Source organism: Sinocyclocheilus grahami, unplaced genomic scaffold (assembly GCF_001515645.1).
Source record: "Sinocyclocheilus grahami isolate Dianchi unplaced genomic scaffold, SAMN03320097.WGS_v1.1 scaffold493.1, whole genome shotgun sequence".
NCBI lineage: Eukaryota > Metazoa > Chordata > Actinopteri > Cypriniformes > Cyprinidae > Sinocyclocheilus > Sinocyclocheilus grahami.
In genome coordinates, this window is record NW_015505672.1 from 1,122,208 (window position 1) to 1,132,449 (window position 10,242).

A 10,242-nucleotide genomic window follows, 5' to 3' on the forward strand; every position below is an offset into this window, starting at 1 on the left:
CCAATATTCACTTCCTTTTACAATATAACTTGGTATGTCTTCTGGCCTTGAGGGATCATTAACCCAAGTTTTTTTTGTGGTTGGTCCAAGATTACAGAAGACCTGACTTCTTATCAGCTACTGGCACTGACAGGAGCTACTTGGTTTCGTCTTCCTGTTGGCAAAAGCTTCGGAGGAATTTCCAGCTGAACATCACTTCTGACCGGCTTCATAACTTTTGAAGGTCTCTCTGAGTGCAATTTCCAAACCATAATGGGCAGCGGAGGCCTAGTTGCGACATTCTCAGTATGGGACTATGTGGTGTTCGCCGGCTTGATCCTTTTTGCTGCGGGCATCGGCTTGTTCCAAGCCATCCGTGGACGCAAGGAGACCAGCAGTGAAGAGTTTCTCCTGGGCGGCCGTCAGATGACCGCAGTGCCTGTGGCTTTGTCCCTCACGGCTAGTTTTATGTCAGGTATCACTGTTATTGGCACCCCAGCAGAGGCGTACATGTACGGCACGGCATTCTGGCTCTTCGTCTTCTCCTATGCCATCATGTCCACCATCAGCGCTGAAATCTTCGTGCCTCTGTTTTACCGGCTGAGCATCACCAGCACATACGAGGTAAGAGGGCAACACTGGGCACGAGGGGTTTGCATGAGGACAGAGACAGAAAACACCATTTGTGCCTGTGCTTGATAAAGAATCAATTGATGGAAAAATGAGGATCAGAGAGAGAGTGAGAGTGAGAGTGAGATAAGGTTTAAAGGAAGGTTATGTCAGGGTAGTTTATTTGTATGGATTTATCGCTTCTGACATTGTACCGTATTAGACATTTTCATAGTGAAGTGTTTTATTGTATAATCCAAAGTGCAAAAGCTATTGTTGGTTACTGTCCATGACCGCTGTACAAGATTTCCTTTTACTTCAACTCAAAAACTAAACTAATGTTCAGCTGCTGCCTTACATTTTTAAGTATAATCAAATTGGCTGTACAAGTAATTTCAGGTTAAATTATAACTTAAAAAATTGCGAATACGAATCTCGTAACTTAAAAATTTATAAAAAAAAAACCTTTAAAAACCTAAAAAAAAGAAGTTGTAATTGGTTAAATTATTTTGAGTTAAAGGAATGGAAAAATGTGTTTCCATGACTAATTGATAACATAATTATTTTGCAGTGTGGAAAAACAACAACCAAAAAATTTATGTAAAATAAATCTAAATTAAAACAAAAAATTTATAGATTTAGAGTTAAATAAATGACATGTATTTCGAAAACAGTGAAACTAAAAGGTTTAGATAATATGACTTTTCAGCACAAGATTCTCATCATTAACCTTTAAAAACAACAGACGTTAACAGTATGTAATAGTTCATCATACAATCTGAGTTTTGTGTAATTATGTAAATTATATAAAGCAAATTTGTTGTTTCTTTGCCAATAATTAATTAAATTGGTAACTTGTTTTTGCAGTACTTGGAGATGCGTTTCAACAAGCTGCTACGTGTGATTGGAACCAGCATGTATATTGCTCAAACTGTAAGTTGGCTTTTAGCTTCTTGCATGACTTTATACATAACTAACCACAATTGCATCATCGTATATCACTTTGGAAAAACAACGTCTATTTTGTCTATGCTTCTTCCATGTCATAATGTCCCTTAAGTGTTGAATATATTGAAGAATTTAAGGTAAAAGAGATTCTTGTCCAATCATCTAATGGGTGTTATTATCTCTCATAGGCTTTATACACCGGCATGGTTATCTATGCTCCTGCACTCGCACTTAATCAGAGTAAGTAAATAATAATTTGCACTTATTAATGTTTGGATGAAAGAAGTCTCTTATGCTCAGCAAGGTTGCAGTCATTTAATCAAAAAATAGAGTAAAACTGCAATGTTGTGAAATATTATTGCAAATTTGATCCTTCAGAAATCATACTAATATGCTGATATTTTACACAAGAAACATTTTTTATTATTATCAATGTTGAAAACAGTTGTACTGCTTAATATTTTTATGGAAACGTTTTTTTTTCAGGCTTCTTTGATCAAGAGAAAGTTCAAAAGAACAGCATTTATTTGAAATAGAAATCTTTTGTAACATTACAAATGTCTTTCCTGTCACTTCTGATCAAATTAATACATCCTTGTTGAATAAAAGTATTATTATTAGTTAAATTGTACCCCAAACTTGTTGTAGTGTTTCAACACTGACAAAAATATGAATCAGCACAACTGTTGACAACATTGATAATAATAAATGTTTCTTGAGCATCAAATCAGCATATTAGCATCATTTCAGAAGGATCATGTGACACTGAAGACTGGAGTAATGATGCTTTGCATTACAGGAATAAATTACATTTTAAAATTGAAAACTGTTCTTTAAAATTCTAATAATATTTCACAATATTAGTGTATTTATCATCAAGTTAATGCAGCCTTGGTGAGCAAAAGAGACTTCTTTCAACAACATAAAAAAATTTATTATTACAATTTTTTGATGGCATTGTATATCAAAGCTTACATGTAAATGCATAAGGGTATTTCTTCAATTAGAGGCACTTTTCTGCCCCAAAGGATGATTTAAGGAAATTAAAACACATAAATATCTATAAGTAAGCTCTCGCGTTGCAGTCACCGGTCTGGATCTGTGGGGAGTGCTAGTGGCTACAGGGGTCGTCTGCATCATCTACTGTACCCTGGTCAGTAACATAATTCAATTTAATTGCAATTTCACACACTGCTTATGGTTGCAAAAAGGGGAAAGAAAAGTGTTCCATACACCCCTGCCTATTTTCGACTTTTGCATAAACTTCCATGAAAAATAAAATCAATAAAATCAGGCTGTGAGAAAAGCTCCACTTTTCATGGAGACTTGAAATCACCAACATTACTGTCTTTTATATATATTATTCTCGGCCTTCAGGTGCTCATCTAAACTATGGTTTGCACAGAAGGTCATCCTGCAATGTGTTTATCCATTTGTGTGTTTTATGTGAATATGCTTTTGTTTACAGGGAGGGCTGAAGGCAGTGATATGGACCGATGTGTTCCAGATGATCATCATGTTGAGTGGGTTTGTGGCGGTAATCGCTCGTGGAGCTGTGCTGCAGGGGGGATTAGGAAAGATCTGGAATGACAGCTACCATGGTGGACGTTTGGAAACGTTCAGGTAAATAATTCTGGTCTAGAAAACTAGATCACATACAGTACTTTTCAAAATCTTTTATGAAATGTGTTCTTTTATCTAGCAAGGATGCATTAAATTGATCAAAAGTGACAGTAAAGACATTTAAGATTTCTATTTCAAATAAAAGCTGTTCTTTTGAACTTTCTGTTCATCAAAGAATCCTTAAAAATTAAATGCATCACAGATTTTACAAAAATATTAAACTGTTTTCAGCATTGATAACAATAAGAAATGTTTCTTGAGCAGCAAATCAGCATATTAGAGTGATTTCTGAAGGATCATGTGACACTGAAGACTGGAGTAATGATGCTGAAAATTCAGCTTTGTATCACAGGAATAAATTACATTTGAAAATATATTACAATAAAAATTAGTTGTTCTAAACTTAATTATTGATCAAATAAACACAGCCTTGTTGAGCATAAGAGACTTCTTTCAAAAATATTAAAAAATTCTTACTGACCACAAACGTTTGAATGGTAATGTATTGTTAACAACAGACAGACATATGTGACCCTGGACCACAAAACCAGTCTTAAGTAGCACAGGTATATTTGTAGCAATAGCCAAAAAAACACTGTATGGGTCAAAATTATAAATTTTTCTTTTATGCCAAAAATCATTAGGATATTAAGCAAAGATCATTTTCCATGAAGATATTTTGTAAATTTCCTACTGTAAATATATCAAAACAATTTTTGATTAGTAATATGCATTGCTAAAAACTTCATTTGGACAAATTTAAAGGCAATTTTCTCAATATTTTCATTTTTTTTGCACCCTCAGATTCCAGATTTTCAAATAGTTTTATCTCGGCCAAATATTGTCCTATCCTAACAAACCATACATCAATGGAAAGCTTATTTCTGTCAAGACCACTATCGTCAAAGATGATTGACAATTAGCATACAGTTTGGATTGGCGGTATGGTTCTGTTCTGGGCAAGAACTCCCTGCGCATCCATGCAGCCTAGCATGGATGAAAGCAGGGATAGCAGCGATAAGTCCCTCAGGGTAAACAGAACAGAACCAACATAAATGTATTGCAGATATCGTTAAAGTTCAATAATTTATGTACACATTTTAGAATTAGTCTGATTCAAAGGAGAATCAGAAGGCTGAATCCTGACTGACAGAGGAGGAGCTGGGGATGGAGGAGGGTAATTAGCTATTGAGCAATGCAAAACTGCTGATACTACTGAGGGACCTTATATATGAATGCTTAGATAGGTGTCGTATTCCCATAGGTAGATGGGGATCAGCTGAGAGTCAGCTGATGCGAGCTTGACTAACGTGACCTGCCAGAACTAACACTACGCTTGATTTATTCAACTTTCAGATGGTGTATAAATCTCAATTTCGAAAAATTGACACTTAAGACAGGTTTTGTGGTCCAGGGCCACATATATTCTAACAAACCTCTCAAATGATTCTTCAGTTTTGATCCTGATCCTTTGAGACGTCATAGTTTTTGGACAATTGTTGTTGGCGGCAGTCTGATGTGGGCATCCATGTACTCGATCAACCAATCACAGGTTCAGCGCTACATTTCCTGTAAGACATTGACTCAAGCAAAGCTGTGAGTATATTCACTCAAAACATGATATTATGAGACTTTACTCATGCTCCAAAAGAGCGCCTCATGCTCTGGTGCAAACCCTAGTGTTCTGTCAACATTTGCCCACACAGATCTCTGTATTTGAATATGGTGGGATTATGGGTCACAGTAAGTTTGGCCATGCTCTCGGGTCTCACCATGTACTCCATCTATAAAGACTGTGATCCTTTCACCAACAAAGATGTAGGAGCTTCAGACCAGGTAATACAAGTCCCATTAGTGGTGTCGCAATCTGTACTCACAATGCTTCCATTTAATCTGACCAAATCTAATGTTCGCCAGCTCCTTCCTTATCTGGTGATGGACATACTAGCAGAATTCCCAGGACTGCCTGGATTGTTCGTTGCTGCAGCTTACAGTGGAACATTAAGGTGAACTACAAATAAATGTCTACCCTGATCATTTTGGGAAAGGTTTTCTAACCAGGACCAAGATCATCATTAGAAAAATCATTCATCATTTGATTTTCTCTGACCAAGGGAAATTGTGAAAGCAGTGCCAAGCTATATACATATATAATAACCACGCTAAGCTATATATATATATAAATGATAAAAAAAATAGGTAATTATGAATATTTGTATTAGTTATAGTAAATTTTTCCAGTTATAGTTTTCTATTTTAAACTACACTATCTATCTATATATATATACTGTATAAATATTTTTTTTATTTTTAATTATTTATATTTTAATATATATATATTAAATATACTAATTATATATTTTTTATGATTTTTTTAAACTTATTAATTAGTTAGAATTAATTGTTTTTTTCTGTTAGTTTTCTATTTCTATACTATATACTTTATTGTTTATATATATATATATATATAGTATAAATTCTATTTTTTACTTTTAATTATTCGTTTAGTTATATTTAATTTCTTTCCAATTATAGTTTTCTATATAAAACTACATTAAACTATATTAAACATATGTATTATATGATTATTTAAAAAATATTTTATATTTATTTAAAGCACAAAACAACCTGAAATATCAGAGTGTACTTAAAATGCTAATTTAAAAATTAGATTAGAATTTAGCTGACAAAAAGTGTTGGATCCTCTGATTTTAAGTCATGGTGTAACACTAAATATGAATTTTGTTGATGTCAGGTTATGTGTCTGGTTTCAACAGTACGGTGTCGTCGAGTATCAACGCTCTGGTGGCTGTCACAGTGGAGGACTTTATGAAGCCAGCATGGCCCTGGCTGACAGAGAAACAGCTGTCCTGGATCAACATGGGCTTGAGTGAGTTTCAGTGCAACAGCTGTATGGTTGAAGCAGGGGATGGTGGGGGATGATGGACTGACGTTTTAATGGTGTGCTGCTTATCTCTAGGTGTATTCTATGGAGCTGTATGCATCGGTATGGCTGGTGTTGCGTCCTTGATGGGCAATATACTGCAGGTAAATCTATTCTATGCACAAAGCCAACATTTTGAGTGTAATACTGCAGTAGTGTCCCTTAAAAACTTGCATGAGTTTTTCACTCTATCAAAAGCACCCTCTGCTGATGACTGACTGTAATGTCACGCTATGAAACCCTTCCTCCACAGGCAGCTATGTCCATATTTGGTATGATCAATGGACCTCTCTTGGGCCTTTATATGCTGGGCATATTCTTCCGCTGCGTGAACTCTACTGTAAGAGCTTATATCTTAATGTACTCATTACTATGTTTCAAGAGTTATTTTGTACATCTTTTTAAACAATTAACCAAAGTGTCTTAAAAATGCTCCAAGTAACGTTTTCCACAAGTGTGTGACAAAACATTGTGAACGGTATTTTTCCAATAGCTTCAGTAACTAAAAAAAGTTTGCTTTTTACATCATTCTACATCCACACCAATAGGGTTTCAAGACCACTGTCACATTAACAAAAGTACTTAATGCACTTTTAACCATAATAAAACTTTTTGATTTTTAGATTTGATGTACCTCAGATTCATACAGATTAACTGTGTGTTCCTTCAGGGAGGTTTAGTTGGTTTGATTTCTGGCCTGACTATAACGTTATGGGTGGGAATTGGAGCTCAGTTGTATCCTCCTTTACCTGAGAAGACCCTTCAGCTTCCCTTGAGTGTGGAAGGATGCATTGCACCGGACATGAATGAAACTACCACTATCACACCATTCAGCACAGTCCTACAAACCACAACTCCACAGTAAGCAATCTTATATTTGTATAGATTTACACAACGATTCAAAAGATTGGGGTCGGGGTCTCTTATGCTCACCAAGCCTGCATTTGTTTGATTGAAACACACTGATACAGTTAAATTGTAAAATATTATTACAATTTAAAATAATTTTCTGTTTTCATATATTTTAAAATGTCATTTATTTCTGTGATGTCAAAGCTGAATTTTCAGCAGCCATTAATCCAGTCATCAACGTTCTTCAGAAAGTATTCTAATATGCTGATTTGCTACTCAATAAACATTTCTTATTATTATCAATGTTGAAAATGAATGTACGTGCTTCTTAATAGTTTTTGTGGAAATGTGATACATTTTCAGGATTCTTTGCTGAATAGAAAAAAAAAATATATATATATATATTTATTTTAAATAGAAATCTTTTGTAACATTATAAATGTCTCTATTGTAAATTTTGATCAATTTATTGCAACATACTGACATCAAAGCTAACTGAAACTTGTCCCATGCCATTCTTCAGGCCAAGACCAGCTTTGGCAGACAACTGGTATTCTTTGTCCTACTTGTACTTCTGCCCTGTGGGCATAATAGTGACCGTGATCACAGGACTAATAGTCAGTGCAATCTCAGGTAAGGTGACTCTTTCTCATCTTTTTGTAAGTGAGCCAAACATTCAGAGATTGAACCTAAACTCTGAGTTATTTATTTCTTTACTTCAGGTGGCTGTAAGCAGGAGAAAGCTCGACCTGAGCTCTTTATTGGAAAATCAGATCTCATCTGCTTTGGATGCAGAAGCTCAGACTCAGAGGTGAGAGATTTCATTCCCAGTGCGACAGACACGGTACAAAAAAAAAAAAATTATAGAAATTGAATTTTATATATTGTGTTATCCAGGTCTGAAATAATGCTTCAGTTAAGATAATAATAGTTAATAATAACATGTAAAACTGCTTTGCATTTAATTTTTATTTCCCTTTTTAGGTGTCAGACTTAATTGAGAAAGACCCAAAAAATATCCATGGGCTGGAGAATCAAGTTTTCAGTGATAATGAAATTGCACTGAAAGAGAAAGACTACAAGGAGAAGATCACTAAGTTTTAGATGTGAAAAACAAACAGATTTTTGGATATGATGTAAATAGTATATTATGACTGTTTTTTTGTATGTTGGAATTAAGTGATGATGATACATTCAATCCTTACAAACCTTCCCATAAGAGAAGCAAGAAATTTATGTTTAACATGTATTTTTATTCCAGTAGGCTACATTATACTGTATATGGGCTGTTGTCATAAACTACATCAAAATTCTGTGATTTCAATGGTCAGGTTTTGAATAATTTACACAGGAATATTTAGTAAAAGGTTCTGTATTACATCTTAATTATTTTGAAATAAAATTTGACAAATGTTAATGTGTCAAACTCACTGCGTAATAAAGTAACACTCAGGAAGGAATAACCACTGAAATCAAACAAGCACATCAGAGTGAAGGGTTAAAAACTCTTGGGTCACACACGGGTTAAACAATGGCTGAACACCTGCCTCCTCGATGCCGGTAAAGGAAGTCAGCCATTCAAGGCCGGCCCCCTCTACCTGTTTGTTTGACGTGGAGCTGAGCTGTTTTCTTCAGAGAGTGGGAAATGAATGGAGCCTGCAGCAGGTGTGGGAGTGTAATAACTGCTGCGAGCCACTTCCTGCTTTCACTACTACCGTTTCTTTCAGCTTACAGGTAGGCTCTGCTCTTGTCCTAAATTAATACTGTTTTATACACTACAATAATTACACAAAAGAGGGTGTAGGAGAATGAAAGCGAGATGAGAGAAAGAGACAGGAACCGAATTAGTTTCTTTTAAAAAGATCCATAACATGTAGCTTTTGTCACAATTATGCATATTGGATGTAAATTAAACAACATTGTCTGTGAAAACAATTCAATTATGGGGGGCCACTTTAATTAGGGAAAATCTGTGATGGGTGACATTTATAAAAAGGGTCGCCCATGACTGTTTGTTTAGCCTATGCAAAACCATGTGGCTCTTTGTTGTCTTCAGTTTCATCTCAGCGCCATTTTAGACGTAATGGCTCATGTTCTTCTAACTTTCTGTATGTGTTCTTTTAAACAAAGTACGCATTTCATTTTTTAACCTACATGTTAATGATTCAAATGTGTAGTGCTAAAAAAAAGTATTTTGGAAAAGAGAAAAAAACATTGTTTGAAAAATAAAACACAAAGGAAGCCATGATGATACCCTCTTACCAGAAATACATGTACTTAGTACATGGAAACTTTGCAAGCACCTAACAGGATACCACATCAGCACCACATACAGATAAAACACACTGAATTAGGTTATGTGCTGTATGAAAGTGTATGTCTTATCTCTCTATCTGGAGTGACTTGTGCTCTGTGTATGTTTTTTTTTAAGGAGAAAGCAGTTGCAACAGTTATGGGTGTGCTAACTTTTCAGCTTTTGGTATGTGGCCAGCTAATATTGTTTTTGCTGGTCTTGAATAATATAATTGATGCACAACATACTGGTGAGTCACCATCAAGCCTGAGTGCTACAATAGCTTCACCTCTGAATGCAACAGGAAACCACACAGAAAATAATGTCTCAAATTCATCAAGCTATTCAGCACACAGTAATAGTACAACAACTCAAAACAACTTGACAACCCAGACGACCACTATTGTCTCCAACACTACTTTGGGACCCAACAAAAGCAATGTAACAGGATCAGCAGGGCAGCCAAACAAAACAGAAAATGCTCAGACAACCCAATCATCCACATCCTCAGCATTCAACATCAGTTCAACAGCTGTCACTTCTACAGACAACACCACACATAGCAGCAATGGAAGTGCTATATCAAAAACAGCACCAGTGACCAAACCAACAGCGATAATTTCTACCGCTGTAACTCAAAACAGCACAACTTCTTTGAATGAATCTCAAGGTAGGTCTGTTCATATCTTAGCATTAATAATGTAAACCAAATAATGAAATATGTTTCCCCTGCCTAACTATTCCTACCTCTGTTTTAAAGCAGGTGATGGCCTGAATCATTCAGAGAAATCTCTGACCATTTTATTCAGCATTCTGCTTGGTGTAATAGTTCTGGTAATTCTGGGGCACTTTGTGTACAAGTTCGGCAGGAGCAAAGAGAGAAGTATCCAATACACTCACCGCCGTCTCCATAATGAAGATACAGGTTAGAAAATCTATCTTATTAAAAAAAAAAATTATATATATATATATATATATATATACATATATACAC

The 10,242-nt window shown here is 35.2% G+C and overlaps 2 protein-coding genes across 2 annotated transcripts in view; both read left to right on the forward strand.

The window, feature by feature from the left end:
* The first annotated feature begins 139 nt into the window (after positions 1-139).
* On the forward strand, positions 140-8,059 carry LOC107554166 (sodium-coupled monocarboxylate transporter 1-like). Its single transcript, XM_016236590.1, has 15 exons — positions 140-603; positions 1,456-1,521; positions 1,725-1,776; positions 2,622-2,689; positions 3,005-3,159; positions 4,615-4,755; positions 4,866-4,995; positions 5,077-5,165; positions 5,937-6,049; positions 6,140-6,207; positions 6,357-6,443; positions 6,774-6,964; positions 7,479-7,588; positions 7,678-7,766; positions 7,940-8,059. Exons 1-15 carry the CDS (start codon positions 253-255, stop codon positions 8,057-8,059), a joined length of 1,830 nt encoding a protein of 609 aa, XP_016092076.1. The 5' UTR covers positions 140-252.
* Positions 8,060-8,612: 553 nt separating this feature from the next.
* The window catches only part of LOC107554176 (uncharacterized), a 2,111-nt gene continuing 481 nt past the window's right edge, over positions 8,613-10,242 (forward strand). The window contains exons 1-3 of the mRNA XM_016236600.1: positions 8,613-8,689; positions 9,387-9,918; positions 10,009-10,173. Of these exons, the coding sequence (XP_016092086.1) occupies positions 9,408-9,918; positions 10,009-10,173 (676 nt within the window). The 5' untranslated portion in view covers positions 8,613-8,689; positions 9,387-9,407. The remainder of the gene's footprint in view (positions 8,690-9,386; positions 9,919-10,008; positions 10,174-10,242) is intronic.